The sequence below is a fragment of the Suillus subalutaceus genome (genome assembly GCF_016647625.1).
Source record: "Suillus subalutaceus strain FC151 chromosome Unknown DFJ58scaffold_68, whole genome shotgun sequence".
NCBI lineage: Eukaryota > Fungi > Basidiomycota > Agaricomycetes > Boletales > Suillaceae > Suillus > Suillus subalutaceus.
In genome coordinates, this window is record NW_024540317.1 from 38106 (window position 1) to 58820 (window position 20715).

At 47.7% G+C, this 20715-nt stretch overlaps 5 protein-coding genes across 5 annotated transcripts; 2 read left to right on the forward strand and 3 right to left on the reverse strand.

The window, feature by feature from the left end:
- Window positions 1-383: 383 nt before the first annotated feature.
- DFJ58DRAFT_793129 (putative halogenase) lies at window positions 384-3041 on the reverse strand. The gene is made up of 13 exons (XM_041390385.1): window positions 2730-3041; window positions 2557-2672; window positions 2361-2495; window positions 2334-2338; window positions 2208-2242; window positions 2092-2148; window positions 1811-2057; window positions 1457-1765; window positions 1257-1410; window positions 1084-1196; window positions 979-1031; window positions 857-927; window positions 384-803 (listed from the first exon to the last, which is right to left on the reverse strand). The coding sequence occupies exons 1-13, from the start codon at window positions 2745-2747 to the stop codon at window positions 578-580; spliced, it is 1539 nt and encodes a 512-aa protein (XP_041242834.1). The 5' UTR covers window positions 2748-3041; the 3' UTR covers window positions 384-577.
- A 2909-nt stretch (window positions 3042-5950) lies between these two features.
- Window positions 5951-7494, reverse strand: DFJ58DRAFT_842305 (uncharacterized protein; the record flags this gene model as incomplete). Its single annotated transcript, XM_041392814.1, has 6 exons — window positions 5951-6002; window positions 6130-6228; window positions 6271-6319; window positions 6344-6628; window positions 6779-6979; window positions 7089-7494. The coding sequence occupies 6 exons, from the start codon at window positions 7492-7494 to the stop codon at window positions 5951-5953; spliced, it is 1092 nt and encodes a 363-aa protein (XP_041242835.1).
- Window positions 7495-9462: 1968 nt separating this feature from the next.
- Window positions 9463-11109, forward strand: DFJ58DRAFT_685033 (uncharacterized protein; the record flags this gene model as incomplete). The annotated part of the gene is made up of 3 exons (XM_041383291.1): window positions 9463-10180; window positions 10235-10364; window positions 10559-11109. Coding segments are annotated over exons 1-3 (1287 nt in total), but the record flags the coding sequence as incomplete, so codon positions are not given.
- Window positions 11110-12725: 1616 nt separating this feature from the next.
- Window positions 12726-14541, reverse strand: DFJ58DRAFT_793139 (uncharacterized protein). Its single transcript, XM_041390386.1, has 8 exons — window positions 14408-14541; window positions 14242-14360; window positions 14029-14190; window positions 13883-13958; window positions 13703-13831; window positions 13465-13652; window positions 12906-13411; window positions 12726-12823 (listed from the first exon to the last, which is right to left on the reverse strand). The coding sequence occupies exons 1-7, from the start codon at window positions 14475-14477 to the stop codon at window positions 13160-13162; spliced, it is 996 nt and encodes a 331-aa protein (XP_041242837.1). The 5' UTR covers window positions 14478-14541; the 3' UTR covers window positions 12726-12823; window positions 12906-13159.
- Window positions 14542-16727: 2186 nt separating this feature from the next.
- On the forward strand, window positions 16728-19426 carry DFJ58DRAFT_793144 (GMC oxidoreductase-domain-containing protein). Its single transcript, XM_041390387.1, has 17 exons — window positions 16728-16873; window positions 16927-17178; window positions 17227-17318; window positions 17369-17548; window positions 17689-17783; window positions 17840-18066; window positions 18113-18202; window positions 18255-18303; window positions 18356-18440; window positions 18466-18494; window positions 18542-18605; window positions 18653-18741; window positions 18766-18794; window positions 18872-19018; window positions 19075-19094; window positions 19147-19248; window positions 19320-19426. The coding sequence occupies exons 1-17, from the start codon at window positions 16828-16830 to the stop codon at window positions 19401-19403; spliced, it is 1680 nt and encodes a 559-aa protein (XP_041242838.1). The 5' UTR covers window positions 16728-16827; the 3' UTR covers window positions 19404-19426.
- The last annotated feature ends 1289 nt before the right edge of the window (window positions 19427-20715 follow it).

Consider the following 20715-nt stretch of genomic DNA (forward strand, 5'->3'; position numbering starts at 1 on the left):
ATAATATGTTGGTGCTGATATGGACGACGCCGCCGCCGCTATTCGAGGGTTCAGGACGTTCCGCTGTCAACATGGTGTGCCATCCGGAACAAAAACACTGCAATATTGTTACAACCCAATCGAGACTAGCTGTGATTTTAATCAGTTTATGCCGCCGAGCGGCGAGAAGGTGGCGCCCTCGACATTGTCTGCAGCCAATCGGATCGTTTTTCGAAGAATTTAGGGATGGGCGCTGTCGCCGCTACGTTTCGATACTCATGTCAGAGAATCGAAACTATCCGCTTCAAGGCTCAGGCGACTTTGTCTTCGGCTACGAACGTTAGTACTAATGACCAAATTTTAAATTCAGCAGTCTTCCAAGTTCTATATAGTCATTCCTTCAATACTAAATATATGGTGTTGAATTCGACTCTGGGTTATGTAAATCACAAAAGAGACGGGTTTGAATGGGGATTGTAACATTAAGCGGAAAAATCATCGAAGTTCTACAAGCTCTATACTTCAGTCCTCGTGTCAGCGAATAACCGACTTGTTATGATATGTCCATTACAGCTCTGCATTACTAGCAATGCCTGACTTACGCAGTCTCCAAACCCAATCTGCCTCGTTCTAAGACGGCTTTGAAACCAAAGTGTTCCTCCACACCGAAGTTCTCTGTTGGGTTGTACATCGTATGGATGGGCTTTCGCGCGTTGATCTCGCTCAAAACGAACTTAGCTTCCTCATCAGCATCTCCGAGCAAGCGATCGATGTCGCTCTCTGTCATGACGGGTGCGTCTGGGGATGTTAGAGAAGGATCCAATCTATTCAAAGTTTACTATGGGATAATTTAGTTCAGTCGACAAGGGACCCTTACCTAGCTTTGACTGCAGAATGCATCTCGGGATCAGTGGGTGCGAATAGATGACGACAAAAGTCCATAGTTTTCTGTTAATTGGATTGAGGATGTCGTGGAAGATAATCGCAGAACATACGTACCTGGAGTTCGTCTTCTGTTAAGGCCTTACCAACATCTGCTGTCCCTTGTATCACTGCACTCAAGTATCAGAATTTCCAGTGATAGGAAAAAACATCGATGCTCACCCGGCCTGATGAGATCAAAGGCTCTGTCAAAATTGTCCTCATCCACATCACTCATCACCGGCATAGCTTGATTTTGGATCTGTTTGTAGGTGCCAAGGACGACGAGAAGAAACCTGCGACATACATTGTGTTAGAACTTAGTTGCCATCATTCCGGTAACCGAATTAACATGCCTGGTGTAGGAGGTGGCAATCTTTGAGGTGTGCCAACGTTGTGCGTTTCCTTCACTGCAGAGTCCTCGAATCGACGCAGCAATCGTGAGAGCAGCCGAAAGTCCTCCTGTGAAAGCCAAATGGACGCCAGAGGAGAAGAATGGGTCAATGAATGCTTATTATTGTCAATTGCGAGTACCACAAAGCATCAAGAAAAATACCTCCAGAATCCCCCGCTAGCCGAAAATGATCTCCGGCATAAGAGGAGGCCGAGTAGCTAAAATCGCTTGCAGATTTCACAGCTTCCGGTGTGCCATCGTTTCGAAGGGTGGCCTTTCCTATCAATTTGAGGACTCCAGGAGCTCTGCTTAAAAGTTCTTCCTTATAATGAGCCAGAAGATTTGAACCGGATCCTCCTGAGGCCGCACGAGAAGCTTTCTTCTTACGATTGCTTGACTCTTGATCCATCACAATTCCCACAGATGTGGATCCATCGTGAAGAGGAATAAACCAAGCCCATCCAGACTCGTCTGCAGACATTAAGCTTGGCTCAAGCCCTTAAGTTGTTCTCATACCTTCAAGTGCTTGGACAAAGATAGCATTCTGGCGAGTGGTGCCCGGCATGTAAGACTCGGTTCCATCCCAGTATCCCCAACATGCAACATTGTTGAGGGCCTGATTATAGCGTCTGTTCTTGAGATACTTTGTGGACATGATCCCGTTCCTTCCTGACGCATCGACAAGGTAGCTGAAAGAGATACGGCCCTCTATTCCAGTGCTGGTATTCCTCCAGTTGGCTGAAACAGGTCTTTCGCCCTCGAACTGAAATTCAGTAACTCTTGTGTTGTCGAAACACATTTGCACCACTCTTCGAAGCATGACGAAATAGCAAATCGTCAAATTCCGATCGAACCTGCAAAACGATGAGACTGTAAGCATATCTCCAATATATTACATACCACGTTCCAAGACGCATTGTTTGGGATTTAGCGCAACGAAATCTGTATCTGGAATGAACAATCAGCATTGATGATATGACAAATGTATTAGGGTGACTGTAGGCTCACATCCTTCTCGCTTGAACTGGTTCAGCTTGACTGCAGCTCCAGGCTATAAGAGGGTAACCGTCTAATGTACTCCGACACATTGAATACTATCCAAACCTTAAGTGTGAATCCATAGTTCTTGACAGATTCCTCCGCATCAATAAATGCCAGGAAGGAGCGGACTGACGGGAGCAAGCTCTCGCCAATATGATATCTGGTACAATTATGTATTAGTGACTCTAGTATGCCAATGTCATATATCAGTATGTGCTGACCGAGGGAACTTCACAGCTTCGAGAAGAGTGACTTCAAAGCCTTCTCGAGCCAAAGCAGCAGCTGCATAGCTTCCGGCGGGCCCGCCACCGACAACAAGTATTTGAGTTGAGGTTGGCTAGCCAGTATTTCAGCCAAATTCACTGTAGCAGACGAATCGATATCAGTCGCTTACAAGTGTTTGAACGGTCATTCTGTCGAAAGGGATTTGGTATGAAAGAGACAAGTTGCAATACCTTTATATATGGCATCCACCGAAAACTGTGTATCGTTAATAGCGCAGTGTGATAAGACCCCCGCATCCCAAGAGGAACCTGTATCATCTCAACTGAGAGAAAGTCAGTTAACTTGGCCACCACGTGGGTTGGGCGGTTGAGTCAAACATCATTAGATCAGAATTGATGAACAATGTCCTGCAGCAGATAGGTCGTCACGGGACTGCATGAGAGCGCGATGGAATAATTTTTGTACAAGTGTAGACATCCACTTGTATAAATCAAGTAACGTCACAAAACCTCGACGTGGGACCGCCCAGTAATACTAATATCAGGACCCTTCGCGCGGCTCATCGGCACTCCATAGCCAACCACTTCACAGAACCCACATATTTCTAGCTACTTACGGCCGTTTGTATATCGTCAAAAATAAAACTGGCGGCGTTGTTTGAACTGCTATGTCCGATCGCGTAGCTGAAGCAATCTACGAGTCTAAGTGGAGCGACGCATCGGGAGTTGTTTGACTTTTTTGCAACCGACTTATGCCTGTTTGGCCTTTTCTAGCTAGCGTTCTGCAAACTGGTAAGCCACAGTTCACTGCCTATACATCTTGCGATTTGAACGACACGAATCAATCGGGAGAATTGAATGAGATCTTGAAACTTGAAGAGTCGAAGTTATTAGAAACCCTTTCCGTGACGGAATTTTTCAATACTGAAATGCCCGACGTGTGAAGCGGCTGAATATTTTCATCAATTTTGCGCTAATCCAGCTCTCCAGGTCTACAATAAAACAGGAACACCCGCGTTGTAAGGACACTCACACACTCAGCGCTCAGTACTCAAGTACTCAGTACTCATTACCCAAACCTTACATTTTTGTAGCTACCGGATTCCCAGTTAACTTCGTGGTTGTGCTATCAATCAGAATCCCTCGGAAAGGAGACCAAGTAGGTATTAGTATGGGTAGCCCGAGTGGGAATACAAAAGATCTGCTCGAAAATATCCAATTCATCATATCACACGGTGTCGAAACGTATCAAAATCAAGGGCGGGGAATCCGGCGAGAGCGGCTACCGCATTGAGCGGATTGAAATTTATCTTTTGGGAAAGTTCAAGTTCCGCCACCTTCGCGCCTAGAGTCCTAGACACTGTTGAGACCGAGGCAAAGTCGAGGCTACTTAAGGTAGAGAGACCACAACATATAGGTCGCTTTTCTGTAAGGCTTTTTTGGGGTCGAACATCCCTACACGTAGCCCCAGATTAGCATACACATAATTGTTCGTGTCGTGTGTATGTGCTCTATCATTAATTATGCTCTTAGCTCGGCCAGCAAGCGTTCGGCCGGGTCCCTGAGCCTACCATACTGGTACTAGTTTTTATTTGTTTGATTGTCCGTTGGGGCGATGTCCTATGGTAGACAAAATTGGTACTAGTGCACGTCTACCGGGAACCTCTGGATAAATAAAAATAGTAGGCACCATGAAGTAGATGTGAAAATCCAGTATGGCGACAACTAGCCTGAGCGTGAAGTTACTGGGCTACTTGGAAGTCTCAGTGATTACTGCACCTGCCAACATTTCATTCAATCACGACTCACTTATAAACCCTAAACTGAGTATCAGCGGATAGGTAATGCCAGGCCGTTGTATCCGTATTAAATCAGACGATTAGGATTATTCTGAATCTTTGGAGCCCTATGGTAGACACTACCAGACGACTAGGATAAGCATGCTCGAAATGTGACAAGTACCACGGTCCTGGCGGCGTTTGAGTGACACTAATAAACGTGAGGCGAGCGAGAAACTGAGTTAGGATGGAAGCACGAACACACGATGAAAAGGAGCACGCCGAAGACAAAGGGATAAATCTATAAGAAGATACCAGAAACACTCGGTGCGATTTTTCCGAGCACGATCATTTAGCCTGACAGCTGCTTGAAGGCCGGGGACTGAGCGAACTCACTCTCACTCTCGCTCTCAAAACGCCTGCCGTACTGATAGTCAAATGCTCGACGTCTTATTCGTCCAAATCTGTCAGAACTGCGTTTTCCTCGGATGTCCATGTCAATGACGAGTCTGTCGTCATCGACTGCCAGTTGGTTGACCTCGAGTCACTCGAGCATGTCGCTCGTTAGCAATCGAGCCAGGAAGCTGGCGACTGTAGGAGCTTGCTGGATGTATATGGATGGTAGGAGCTTTCGTTAGGAGGCGCACCCGCAGCAATTACTCATCTTGTATCGCACTCCGGGAGCCGATCAACCCATGGCCACAAGATGATTGACGACAGAGTCCCGGTCTACCACGGCCTCTTGCTCGAGTGGCTGGGAATGCAGGAGTTTGTCCCTTTACCTAGTCTTCGAGATTGGCAATTTTCTTCCATGGCTAAACGAAGTTTGGATGGCCTCCAGAAACATGGACTTTTAAGTTTCGAATCAAGCTTCGGCACCCCTTCAAGTCCCGGCCTGAGTGCACACGTGATCACTTTCACTTTCCCTACTATACTAAAATAGTTTCTTCGAGCTATGTAAGTATAGCGTTCGCACAGGTTCGCACCGGTTTCTCTCTGCGCTTCCCCTGCCTTCCGCTCGGGGCATTTAGTTAAATGAAATGGATTCGAGAGAGAACAACATCATAGACCTTTGCATATTTATGCTACTGATCAGACCGAAGCTCAAAACCTTGCGCAATATCGCGATGTATGGAATAGTATCATGGTGCTAAAATTCGCTTTTACCTTGTTACAAAACCCTCAGGGCCCCAGTGTCTTCACTTGACAGACTAACTAGCAGATACACTGGATACTGGCAATCATAGCATAACATACAGAAATGATATGTAGCTGTCTGGAGACCAGACTAACGAATTCACTGGATCTTTGTGAATGAGCGGCAGACGTTTACCAGTCGCTGCCGAGATGCGAACCGTGTCATTGAATGATCATTGTCAATCATCAGTAAGACTCGAGCTAAACTCGAACTCGAACACGTGAATGAACGGGTATAAATCTGATCAACGATGAGAAATCGGAGGGATCGTACTACCAATGCCCTGCCATTGTGCGGTGCGATGCAAGGGATGAAGTAGTACACAGTCGAGAATTGCCCAAGGCCTTCTTCAGAGACTGATGTGTATTATGGGAAATTGTAGCACAAGAGGTCAAAATATAAAAGCCAGGGTTCATCACAACACAGGCGTCCTCGGGGTTCCATTGTGCCGCAGAGGCGACCGTGACCTTTCGGGAGATGCATATGGTGGTGAAAACAGGTGTGGTGAAAAACACCGGTCGCGGCTGCGCTTCTAGGCCACTTCCAGGAGATGGAATCCCAGAAGGATAGACAAATAACGGCTGCGCCACATACGCTGGGTATAATGGCCCGGAGTATTGTGGGTTGCTAGTACTGTCTGACGATGGAGCACCATCCGAAGAAGGCGATCTGGACCGCCCGCCAGAGAACTGCCTAGAGAACATGAGGTTCGCAGTGCTCGGGCTCATGACATACGGTCTCGGAGCTGGAGCAGGCGAGTTCTGGACATGATGTGGAATGCGGCCTGTAGATAAAGGAGTTGATGGACCTGAAAGCAAGTCCAAGGTTCCTCTGTTTCGCTGGGAATACCAACTCTTTGATGTCTTGGAGTACCGTTGACGGCTGTGCCTCCTCCGATCACTCTGTCCGGGAACATATTCATTCGAGATACGAGCCGGAGAAATCCATGGAAGGCTGCTAAGGTCCCGCATGAATCGCCGAATACGCGCCACTTGAGAGGCAATGGATTCCTCTGGTGGGGGGCGGATAGGAGACTCCATCTTTGCAAAATCCTCTGCAGGCCGAGGCTCCACAAGGACAGGAGTCGCAGTAGCTTGGGTCGAAAGATGAATGGTACGAGGAAGGGAAATCGCTTCAGTGGAGCGGTTGAAGGGATGAAGAGTGGAAATTGCGTCGGTAGAGTGGTGGAATGGATGGGAAGTGTTACGCGGTGGAAATCAGCAGGGAAAATATCATCATGGACCATGCGAGCGACTAGGTTCGTACAACTCGTTGACAGCCGACAATGTCCGGTCACGCCTTGTATCCGCAATGGATGTGCGTGTATCAGCATCAAACAGAATGTTTGGTTTTGCGGGAGATAGCATGTCGGACGGAGGCGTGTCAACTCTCTCGACCTGGGGCACATTATTTGCTAGCACTTGTCGGTGTACGAGCGAGATTCCTGGAGCTTGAGGATTCGGTTGGTACGGAAGGAATTGTGGTCCCCTGCTTCAATGGCTTGGCATGGTCCTTTGAATTCAAACGGCCTCTCGACATGACTCTCGGTATACTTTTCAACCCATTCATGAACCCGCCGTAAAACTTCTTCTTGCCCTGAGGCTTCCTCTCATGTCCCTCTGAAGACCCATATCCATTCTCCTCATCGGCACCTGTGTCGTCGATGCCAACAGTCATGTACTCGTACTCCGAAGTCTGACAGAGTGGGCTGCGCTGTATGAAGTGCTGGACGCATAACAGGAGTGGAATGTTGCCAGTGAGGGGTCGGAGGGGTTTGGGTTGCAGGGTACTGGGATGGCTGAGAGGCCGAAATCCAAGTAACATCTCGGACACGCGATGTATGGCTTGCCCTGGAATATCTGTCCCTGGGCATTGGCTCTGCAAGGAAATCCCGAGTAGTACTAGGGGAACGTGAGAAGCTTGTGTCAATACGAATGTCTCCCAGTCGAGATTGCCCATAGTCGGGATCAGACATTACAATAGACAGCCTGGGTGAATGGTACAGCTAGCGGAAGTTGAATATGAAGAAGCGCATAGAAGGCGACATGGGTCCTTATATAAGTGTGGTCGGCGTAGAACTGTACTAGGAGTGAACGTCACGTTGTGACACGAGGCTCCGGCAAGATCTGAGATTAAACAGACCGTGCCACTCAGAGCACTGAAACGCATGCTCAGTCTCGCAGTACATCACAGCCGAGCATGCATCTCTCGCATGGTATTGGACTGATTGCAAGAAGAACGACTGTGACAAAGTAGTCAGAAGACAACAAAAATCCACCCTTTGGCATTGATATTTCAGTCATGCAGGCTGCAGCTCACGATGTTCTTTTTCTTAAATCATGTTGACACCCTGGGGCCGGTGGAAAACGGCGATTAACAAGGCATTGACACAACCGGCAACCACAATGCATTGAGGTGCGTGCTGGTGCCCCTCCCCACGAATCAGTTAGACGAAAGTATGGCTAACGGCGGTGCAGGACAGCCCTATTCAGAGTCTTCTGCCCATTAGGTCCGGGATGGAAAAAATGCATGCTGCCCAGCATGCCGCGAACAGCTGTGGGCGCTGACCCGGGACAAAGCCTACACAAGTCACGTGAACTTGCAACATTATCACGAAAATAGCTGAATCCATACCATGATCTCGTACCAAGCAAAAGCTGGCGGGCCGACCTTGTGTATCCCTAGTACACTGGGTAGAACCATCAATAGTATGAGCTAATCAGTGATTGGCACTGATTGCGCTTCAACTTTTATCAGTGGAATCTGATCACGTGCGCACAGCTCTCCTCTGGTCGGACTATATAGAAGGAAGACAGTCGTTCCTTAAGTTCTTGCACAGGATGGCAAGTGAGCACTCAAGCGCCGAAGCCGAAGCTCGAGCTGAAAGTCCGGCTGGATGTGAACGTGCAAGATACGGCCGGGTGCGCATGTTCGGGGTGGACTCAGACTCCGTGTCTGTGTTTCCCCAGCAGCTTCAAGCGGAGTTAGATGACAAAGCTGCCCGCCACACCGCCCGCTGCCTGAAGTACGCCCTGCAACGACGTTTTCGACATCATGATAGGCGCCAGGTACCCAAATCATGCTTGAACGTTCATCCTCGGTATCAAGATTCAATATTGACCGGTCCGCTATCGTGCACACAACTTTGACTGATTGGCTTATGGGCTCCTTCGAACCCTCCAAAGCGCTTCGACAGATTGTCGATGATATATGTATTACATTTTTCCGAGTCGCGGCAAAGTTCAAATATGGCAAGATTCTCCGAGCTTCGAAAACTACACGATGCAGTATATCATTCGTCAAGCCATCGAATTTCCTTGCCTGTAAGTAGTTATCAGAGAGATATAACATAACTACGGCGCATGTCTGATTACCTCGACTCATGTTCACGCATTCAGGATCTGAAATGGCTTCTCGGCGTCAAACTTCAAGTATAAAACGTTCAAGGATGAATCGGCGACTTCTTCACGTTGTTTCGTCACTGTACTATGACCAGATAGCCTTGCAGGAATCGTGTATCGCTCCCTGGACCACATCTTCTGCATTTGCCGCTTCAAGAGGTAGACGTGAGAGTATGGATGGTTGACTGATGAGTTGGAGCGAGATTCACATTCACCACTAATCTGTACTCCTCTTACCTCGTAGTCTCTGCGAGAGTCATGCTTTTTCAAGTCTTCGAGAATGACTCAGAGAGCCCTACGAGCCGCGCAAATACGTATTCCATCTTCCAGCGAACGCCGCGAGTTGTGCCTTTGAGCTCGAACATGCCGATGGGCGCGGGCGGGAATCGAGCCAACTGAAATTGTGAATACTAGATCAAGGTCGAGTCAGAATTCGTCCAGGATCGTCGTAATGCGCTCGCCACACATTCTACTAATCCCGCGGACCTTCCGGCATCCATTGCAACGTGAAAAGCTTCTGCAGCTTCTGACTTCTCCTTTGCAACACCGGCTATAACGGGAGAAGGTTACAGTCAGATTGACAGTGAGTGCGCTCTCAGTTCTTCACAAATACTTTGTTGACGAGTGGTCAGTTTGTGATGAATCTTTTGGACGAAGGAAGACAAGATCATGTCTGTCTACAGCTTCCAATGACCGTTGCTAAACGATACGGCGAGACTCCGCTCGATACATCTACGGCTAATGAAAGGACGCGTGTTCAAATCACTGTAGACGTCCAAACCAGCGGTGTGATACAGGCTATACGTAACCCTACTCACCCGATTTCTCTACTGCGATACAGGATACACGCAGGAACAAAGTCTGAACGACGGATGACCGCATGGTGGTCATCTACGACGTTCCTAGACCAAGACTTCGTGCTGACGGTACATGCCCTTGGACTCAACGAACCTCGGTGTTTCGCCGAAGTTCATCCCCAGCATGCGGATACAATTGCCATGCAGCTCTCTTTCGTACCGAAGTTCAAGATGCCTCGTGTTGCGTCGCAAGAATACATATTCGTTGTTGATCGCAGTTCGAGCATGAGCGGAGCCCCGATGGAGACAACTAAGCGCACGCTGGGGATGCTCCTTCACCTCTTGCCAGACTCGGATACCACATTCAATATCTTCAGCTTCGCGAGCGAGGTTAATGGTATGTGGGAGACGAGTGTGTCATTCAACGACAGGAACATGCAGTATGCGGTAATCATGTTCTGTTACCGTCAAGATCAACTAGACATTGAGTGAGTTGTGCAGATCTCGAATATACAAGCCATACAAGCCAACAACAGCGGAACGAAATTTGCCCACGCCCTGCAGCTTGCAGTGGTATCTCGCAATCACAATCGCCCGACTGTCATATTCGTTCTTACTGGTGGAGGCGGACGTGTTGGAGTGGGCCCCCTTCAGAGAAAAGGTATGTTTGCACGGTGTCGTAGAGTGGTCACGCAAGTCTTGTCCAGAGTCAAGCGCTTGATGCCATCGTCTACCTCAAATGGCGTCTGATGTCGGCTGAGGCTCTAATCGAACTAATCACGAGACAGTCATCCACAAACCTCGATCCATTCGAGATTGTCTCAGCGGCTGTCGATAACTGCAGGCCAAACGCGCCATTGAGGGTATTCACCCTCGGGATCGGTGAACATGCTGCATCGGCCGTGTGCGAACGCCTCGCTCGCTCGGGCGGGGGTGAATGTTTGTTTGCAGTTCAAGCTGAAGACATAATTGAGAAATATGCAAAGCTTCTGAACGCTGGTCGAACGGGTGTAATCGAGAATCTCGTGGTTGATTGGGTTGGTTCGGGCAACCTACAAGCCGTCAACTTCTTACCCTCGAATTACCATCACTCGCTTCCGCCCAGTGGCGTGCAGCTGGAGCCGTCACCTCCGATACAGCAGGTTCCACATAGTATTACGAAGATATTCCTCAAGACGCGCTTCAACATCTTTGCAATCACCACCTTTAGATCGATCCCTCCTGAAGTCAGGTTGTATGCCAAGGTTGAAGGCTTGGCTGAGATCCTCGAGTTCGTGGTGCCGGTCACGGCAGTTAAACCACCGCGCAAGGATGAACTTCCACTCCTTCATACTTTGGCTGCACGGGAACTTATTAAGCACCTGGCAGAGGGTAGAGCACCGCTTCCAAAACCTGTGGTACCTATCACGAATGAGGAAGTTCGAAAACCGGCGATTGTCCGCTTGGGACAGCTTGTGGGCCTGAGGTCAGTATGTTTACTACACTGCCCGCGCGCCTTTCTCCTCTTATTTTCCCCCATTCAGCAAGTACTCCGTGGCTATTCGTGTGCATCCCCCGCATCGCACCGCTGTCGCCTTCTTTGCATCGACGTACAGCTCATCATTTCTTACGGCCGGTTGCTGTTGTCAGCACCTGGCAGCAACGCCACTGCCAGTACACTGGCATACTGTACATCAGGCCCACGCGTAGTAACACACTCTGGCACTAAGTACACCACTTGCACCCATCCGGCCTCTAATGCTCTCCCAGCTCTCCAACACGTTTACAGCAACCGACTGCCAGTGCACCCTCTCTTTATACAACCCCTTCCTGGTTTCTTTGGATATCCGGGACGAGTGACTCAAGGTCAGTCAACTGGCAGTCGATGGCGGCAGGCTTGTCACTGATGCTCGAGGAAAACGCGGGTACTAACAGTTCTGGATGAACTAGATGTCAAGCACCTGGCAATCCTGCGTTAGGCATTGTAAGAGTGCGTCCACTCCACTTCAAACAGTCAGGTGAAACCGTCCTCACAAAATCGCATCGATTGTTTCTGGTATCTTACAGGACTTCTTGTATCCTTGTGTCTTTGGCGCGCTCCCTTTCATCGCACGTTCGTGTTCTATTCTGCCTGAGATTCCCATTCGCCTCACGCTTTGTTAGTGTCACTCAAACACCGCCCCAAGTAGTCCGATGGCTTCACGCTCAGGCTAGTCATCACTACACCGGATTTTCACATCTACTTCGTGGCGCCTACTGTCAGTTTCATCTAGATGCCCCCTGTTTGAGCACTTGCTGACTGAGCTAAGAGCACCCATAATTATGACAGAGCACATGCACACAATATGACGCATTGTGTGTATGCTAATCTCGGGCCCCGCATACGTATAGGGATGTTCAACATCGCCGCAACCAGAAGATTAGAACGCACTTTTGGCAACATCGTCGCCGATAACTAAAATGAAGTGAGCTAACTCGTTCCCCGCGCACAGCCAGCCCTGAACCTGAAGAGTAAATCCCCGTGACTCCAAAAAGACGAAAACCTCGTGTACCAGTGCACACACCCCCATCCCCGTTAGCCTTAGGTTGGCTTCCGATGCTCTAACACCCCAAACACTCGTACGGGGCGCGAGCCAATGGTCCATAATTATACCAATGTCATTAATGTAACTAGATCGCAGTAGCACACAGCATGTACTGTCTACATCGGGCGTTGCCCTCAGCAGACAATAAACAGGATTAAAAAAAAAGGGATGTTCAACCATAATGGCCTAAGTTAATGACATACTTGGACTTGCCTCAGTCTCAACATTAATGCAACAGTGTTTAGGCGCGAAGGTGGCGGAACTAGAACTTCCCTAAAAGATAAACAGTACGAAACTTCAATCCGCTAGATGCGGTAGCCGCTCTCGCCGGATTCCCTGCCCTTAATTCTGATACGTTTTGCCACCATGTGATATGATGTTAATGAGATATTTCCTAGCAAGTCTTTTGTATTCCCACCATACTAATACCAATACCCACTGATTCTGATAGCACAACCATGAATGCAGAATTCGGTGGCCGCCAAAATGGAAGGCCTGGGTAATGAGTACTAAGTGCTGAGTGTGTGAGTGTGCGCGCGTTTTCGCCACACGAGTGTTTTCCGCCGCTTTGATTCTCCTGTGTCATGGATCTAAAACCGATTACAGGTACCCATTCAGCGATCTGTTCCGAGCGTGAAGCCTCAAACAGGTTTCGGTGGAGGATGCGACTTTGAAGTATTAATTCTATTAAAATGGGAAGTCAGGTAAAGTACCAAAAGCATCATGGTGTGTATGTCTCGGCAAAGGTACGCGACTTTGTATGTTTATCGTGTTTGTCCATGTTTTATGTGCGTATCGTAGTTGAGCGGATCAAGTGTCATATTCCTGCAAGTCTTCAAAACATATGTGGTTATCAGGCTGATTATACATTGTAATTCGAAGGCACCCCTTCCTTAGACTCCGCCGTGCATGTCGATGGTCGGTCTTCATGTGTGAATTTGGATACATGGACCTGCAAAGGCTTCAAGGCATATTGTCGTGAGTGTTCTTGTTCTGCCTCGCTGGCCGTCTGCCTGGGAATACTGATACCAGTCGAGATATAACTGCGATCTTTTTTGTTGAGTGCGACACGAATAAGCACCATATAGAAAGCAATCGACATGATCGGCATGGCCTAGTGGCTCGAGCTCAGTGTGTTTCAATAACAGGTGTTAACGGCGGACTTACTATGTCTACAACAGCATCCTGTCCATTGTTTCCGCAGACGAACAATATTAGTGCAGTAAATAGCGTTGCGGAGTACAGAATAGCGGCATCCACGAGTACACGCACAATTGGCATCACAGTGCCCCTCGCTGTAGTGCGAACCCCAGAGACACTGTTCTGGATGTTCCAGATGCGATATGCCAGTAATCCTGGATATAGATTCAGGGCTTGACGTCACGCTCATGCAGGGATTGCTTACCTGAGCTCAACAAATTAGTTGCGATTGTTGAGGCAAAGAACGCCGCGACCCATCGCGCAAGCGCTGCGACAAAGATCCCAGCGCCAGTACTGGCTTGCGAGACACTGTAAACTGCAATGGTACCAGTTGCTTTGAGGCAACGTTAGAGTATATAACGTGCTGAGCATGATTGTGACTAACCTGCAACACTGCACCACAGTATAATCGGTAGGATGATAATCCGACTGGATTGCCAAACGACATAGCAACGGTAAATCTTTTCACCAGACGAGGCACTTCTATAAGCCCAAAGGGTTTTAAGCTGGCACATAAAATTACGAACTCACCACCACACCATCGGCAAGAAGAGTTTGCATCACATAAAACGAATGTTTTATTACATAAGTATTCTGTGAGACATCTGCGAAGTATGCGGATGGTCCGCCTGGATACGTGTTGGCATACTTCACCAGTCCGTCTTCAGCTCTAATGATATTCACCACTATGTGCTTTGGAGACGTCAATCAACAACATTTGAATACAAGAGGCAAAAAGCTAACCGCAGTACTAAGTATCAGCAGCAGAACTGCCACAATAAGAATTGGGAGATTGATATCTTGCATGCGACGTTTGTAGGTCAAAGACCAGACGGTACCAATGAACAAGAGTGTCGAAAAGCCTGCAGAAATTTGATATTAGCTCAGACGAACTCATTGCAATGCTCACCATATAAAATTCCTTCCAGCACTGTCGACATTAAAGCCCCTGCATCCAATGGTATACCCGCTGATCCCATGGCGAAGAAGTCTGTCACGGTATGCAAGAAAGATGTGTGAAAGCGTGGGTGTCACGGTCTTCTTATGTATCATTATATATAAAAACGGATTGTGGTATATATGCGTTAGTAACTGCGAAGTTGACCAGGGGCTAAAATGGTGTTGTCTCATGCACAGATGTATATTTCCGATGCAGTGCGGACACGGCATGGGGCAGCGTAGGGTGTTTCTAGTATTGAGGAAAACGTACGTTTGCTAGTTGCTACAAGCAGACAGTGGTACTAATGCGGACCTGAGTGGATAATTTAGGACATGAAACAAAGCCTTTCGCTTACTTACTTGCTTCCAGCGGTGTGATGTATGATGCATATCATGATGTGGCACCGCCAGAGATAAATCTGGCGAGGGTAACCTACGAAATTCCACGCCCTGCAAAATTAGAGACCCTGATATGATGGACTACAGATGGCCCATCTCTTGATTCATCAACCATATCACGCATTGAGACTAGCACTTCTGATATGCAAGATAAGTTACATCATTGGGGGCAAACATGCCTATATTCATCGACATCGTTTGCATGTCCTCAACAGGCTCAGCCGTTCTGATGGACCCCTGGTAATGCTTATGATGGCAAACTTGTCCAAACAAATTTAGGACAAATACACTCGGATGACGGCCCAGGTTTGTTTATACTCTATCTTCTTGGTACAGGAGGTTACGTTTGTCTTATTGTACGGTAGCATAGCCTAAACTACAGCATATTTTACTCTTGCTAGTATACGAATTACCCATGATTTCGTGAAAACATGTGCGATCAGAGCTGTATCACATCGTTGCCAGTGTGGATGGTATGCACCACTGCGCACCTCGTGAGTATACGCAAACAAGTCAACATTGTCTCACTGAGCATGAACCAGCAAAGTACTCACGAATGCCTTGGAACCAGGCCTAACAGGCATAGCACTGAATGTCGGTGATAAATGCGCGAGCTTTGGAGAACGCTCAACCTCGAATGGGCACATAGTAAAGCAAGCGTCAACGCACCATCTCTCTTTCCCGCCAAACAGTCCACTCACTGGCAGTTTCCAGCATCCGATCATGCGTCCTAAGGAACCTGTCATGGTGAAAAAAACCTCGCAGCAGAAGGAAGTTAGCTAGGAACCACCGGGACAGCGCAGATAGATAGATAGGATATGTTGAGAAATCACAACATCAACAGCCTCACAGGCTTGAATCAATGTGGACCCTGCGCAATAATATGCTCTGCAAAACACGAAACATAAAGGTACATACCTTGTGGGACCGTTACCCTCCTTCCCATCATGATATCAGCTTGGCATGCAGATGTAGCAGCCTATAATATATGAATGCCCTAAAATAAAACAGAGGACATAGCAGGCGCACCTCCATGTGAAGCACCACAGCAAATGAGACCTTCCTGATTCGCTCCATCAAGGTGAGCCACGAAATGACTGTGACCGTGACATTCCGGAGGACCAAGAAATAAGTCAAGGGAACTCTCATGTATATATGCTCCGCCCACGCTCTCGATGTCAATAATACAACCCTCCAGAAATAAGCAATTTTTAAAAAACAGTTTCGTGTATCCATCATTCTCCCACCGCACATATACTCACCTTGCCATCTAAAACAACTTGGTAAGACTGATTCCCGCACTCCTCACGCTCTATTTTTCATATCCCTACAGCAACATCTCAATGAATATATCTGCGGCGCCAAGGGCCTCACGGCGCACGCTCCCTTCAAAAGATATCTAAAGATGCCGAACTCCTTGAACCAATAACATCGTTCTAGATTTGCATGAACTCATCAAGCTAGACACAATCAGCAGCTCCGAGTCCCGGGGTATCATCCATCCGAGGGTTTAAAGCGATCTCAGTGTCTTCGACAATGTAGCGATTTCTTACCCGACAGATCCAGATACGTCTGTCCCGAACAAGACATTGATGAGGATTGCAGATGCTCGGAGTGTATGTGGCGATTGCAGGTGCCTCAATGGTGGCATGAGTGCTTGAATGTCTCTATGAGGCGACGGATATCATTTACGTTTGCGATCACATTGTCGCATATTTGATCCTATGGCCGAACTTGGCCCCACGTTGAGACAAAGATTGATCAAACCTGTCCTCCGGGACAAATGTTCCCCTCTGAGATCAGGCTATAGGGAACATCCGGGGTCCTGGAACCTTACTAGGTAGTCGGCCTGTCACTTCTCATGCATATTTATAGTGCTGAAACACATAAACAGACCATATAATTAGTCGCCGGGGCAGTCACCATCTGATGAGCAAGGAATCACCAGTGCATATAAGATACGGGCATTAACGAGTATTCTACAACGATCAAATGTCTCCCTCATCCCCGACAGAATTCGATATCATCTTTGCTGGAGGTCAATATTAACATCTTTTGTCATGGACTATCTTAATTTTGTGTTTTGTGTAGGTGGTGCTACAGCTTGTGTTGTTGCGGGCCGCCTAGCTGCATGTGATTCTTCACTAAAGATATTGATTCTGGAAGCGGGTGAACACACCCTCGATAAACCTGCTCATGTTCAACCTTACCAGTATCCGTTCCATATGGCCCCGACGAGCACGACACTCACATTCAACTTCGGAAATCCCTCTCCGCGTCTCAATGGGCGGTCATTGATTGTTCCGTCTGGTCGTTCAGTCGGCGGAGGATCGACTATCAATTGTCCGTAGATTTTTTGTCAAAATGAACAGGATGCTGATATACAGACAGTTGGGGCATACACTCGTCCACCTGCCTCCGATTATGATGATTGGGCAGTCGAAGGTTGGGAATCGAAGAATCTAATTCCTCTCATGAAGAAGGTTCTCGAATAAGCTGGCTATATATTTGTCACGCTGACCACATTGCATAGCTGGAGACATACGAGGTGCAGCCTGGTTGTCCAACTCACGGGTATACGGGACCTGTCAAGGTGTCCCCTGGCGGGCATAAACTAGGTATCTGCGAAGAGTTCATCCGTGTTGGTACGACCTATCACAAGAGGCCATATTCCGACGACACCAATGATTTAGAAACATGCAATACATACAGCGTGAGTTTTCTAATCTTACTTCCGTGCCTGCAACCGCTGATTAAAGCTGTATCAGCCATGGGCGAAGTGAGCATGTCCTTGTAGTTTATTGTGGATCGGATTCATGTGTGAATAGGTACATTGATGGCACCACTGGAAAGCGTTCCGACGCAGCCCACTGCTACATCTACAACCAAGCTCAGAACCCGAACTTACAAATTTGGGTTGGCAAACGCGTGACGCGCGTCATCTTCGAGTGAGTGGTCCGCCTTGCATCTGTAACCAATTGTTGACACCTTTTCTGAATCACAGGGACAAGCGTGCCGTAGGTATCGAGTTTACCAATGACCCTGTGTCTTGCCCAGATGCAGACCGGTCATTAAGTACCGTGAAGGCTTCAAAGCTTGTTGTTGTCTCTGCCGGAGCATTTGGTTCCCCAGCCATTCTCGAGAGGTCTGGTATTGGTGCCGAGGCGGTACTCAAGCGATGTGGCATTAAACCATTTGTCAGCCTGCCTGGTGTCGGAGAAAACTACACAGGTAATATTTCATCCATATATTCGTGATCTTGGCTTACAGGTATTAGATCACGATGTCGTCTTGGTTCCGTACTTAGCTGCTGATGAGGCAGTCACTATGGATCCCCTCTGGCGTGGGGAGGAGAGTGTTACAAAAAGTGAGCATCGCCTCACTATGTAACCGTTACCTCTCAAAACGACCAACTGTAGATGCTCTCGCACAATGGACCAGTAATGGCAAATCACTCATCGCTTCGAAGTCAGTCAACTTACTGGTCATCATTGCTGGTACATGCTCATTGTTATTTCAGTGGTGTTGATGCGAAAATCAAGTGGCGTCCTGATGGCGACGAGCTGAAAGCCATGGGTTCGGCCTTTCAAACCGCGATGGAACAAGTTCTTCCGGGATCGCCCGGACAAGTGTGTTGCAATATTTTCCCTAATTGCGGGGTGTGTGTGTATTTCTTTGCTTTGATGTGAAAGCTCATGATGACTAGATACATTGGACCCCTTGTCGGTACCCTTCCTCCCCGTAATTACATGATGGCTGCCTACTTTACGGTAACTTTCTCTACTTTGCCTGTGAGTTTTTCTGAACCTTTCGACAGCTTTACCCTGCATCTACTGGAAGCGTGCATATCAAAGTGGACGAAAACGGTAAGGAAGCACTCGATTTCACGCCAGGGTTTTTGGACGAGTGAGTCGACACATTTCATTCCAGGTCATTGTATAACTATTATTATTCATTCAGTCCATCCGATATTGTACCAATTAACTTTGCGTACAAAAAATGCGTGAAATCTACCGACGCATGCCTTCCTACCGAGGCGAACTCGCTGAAGCTCATCCTAAATTTCCAGAGGGAAGCGCTGCGGCCTGTGGAGAAGCGTCTGGGCCAGTCGATCTAAATACACCTGACATCATCTACACTGCTGAAGATGACGAAGCCATTGAAAAATATCACCGTGACTGTGGTATGTGTTAGCTTTGCATTTTCGTCGTTCAGGTTACTTACTGAATCGAATCATAGTGCAAACGACTTGGCATTCGGTACGTACAGCTATGATAGCTTGAAACGGGGGCTTGATTCTTCTGTATGCAGCTTGGTACCTGCGCCATGAAACCACAGGCGGAACAAGGAGTTGTTGACGCTCGGCTAAACGTGTACGGCGTCACAAACCTTAAGGTTGCCGACATGTCTATTGTGCCCAAAAAACGTGGGCACGGTGAGTACCCAACTAGATTAACTGACCTTTGGTCTAACTGTCTCCCAAGAACACGTATTCCACGGCGCTCCTCATTGGAGAGAAGGCTGCGATGATCATTGCTGAAGACTTGGGTATTGATTTTAACGTCTAGCTCTAAACATTGTCGGCGGAAAATAGCCTGAGGACTCTACTAGGAACAATCAAATGATCCAGTTGACAGGAATACCCTCGGACGTTAGCTTGACGGCTGACAGTTAGTCCTGAAAAATGCATTGAATCAACAAAGCAGATCTGCACACTTATAGTTTCTAGTAACTCTCTCTCGAGCATTGAAACATGCTGTAAGGATAACGTGTCCGTAATTACGCCCTCGACCAACGCTTCAGGTGAAGGCGCAAAACGCATGTTTCATCGATGCGAAGAGTAAAGTGCGAAGAGTAAAGCTCTTCGCATCCGAGACATGCGGGTTATCTTTGTACGTCATCCTATCCATGTATTTAGATTTTAACCCCTCGTTTTCTCCTAACATTTCACACAGTCGTGCAGGCCACGAGTACAAACTTCTCACCAAACGTCGTCGTCGTTTCCTTTCATTCTCTCGTATATGCGTATTTTATCTACTAAGCCACTCACGGACGTATATAAGCACGTCCTGTGCCCTCGTATTAACCAGCAGAATCACACCCAGTGTTTTCCCCGCTCCAAGCACATCCGAAAGTCTCAAGAAAAGTCACCATCCTTATCGCTCGTCACTACTCATTTTTCGTATTGTTACTACGCACGACCTCTATCTACGTCGTCTCGATCTCTATTTCCCATCGAACTCATGCTCCGCCTTACAATGCCTTTCCCATCGAACTCATGCTCCGCCTTACAATGCCGTCGATATCAGTAGCAAAGTCGAGCTCGAAGGCTGGATACTAGAGGTGCATTTCACAGTTCATATGATGTCATCCCACGGATAATACATCAACCCTCCAACACCAACTCACCATCATGCTCACACCGCTGATCGAAGGCATTCGCTGATGGTACGTGATTTGTGCTTTTTGTTATTTATTAAAATTTCAACACTGACGCTATTGTCGCGGTTCACACCAGATACTAATTGACGTACGCCACGTTACTCCTCAAATATCCACCTCTCTTGTGTTTTGACACGCTGTTCGTCATCGTTTGTTTAACGGTTTTTGATACGCTGATGGCGGGGAGCGTGAAGGGGCACGTACATATTCAATTTTTGGCCAATTCGAGGTATTTTACAGCTAATTACATTCTCCCTACTCGGACCGCGGCTTTTGGACCAGGCCGGGACGGAACATCACTACTAGTGAGGCTCGAAGTCCAGATGGTACCCACAAACATGAATCATATTTGTTGATACCATCTGGATATTGATCTACAAATATCACTTGGAGGATATCAATCGTCCAGTCGCCGTGTTTTGATAAGCACGTGGTCGT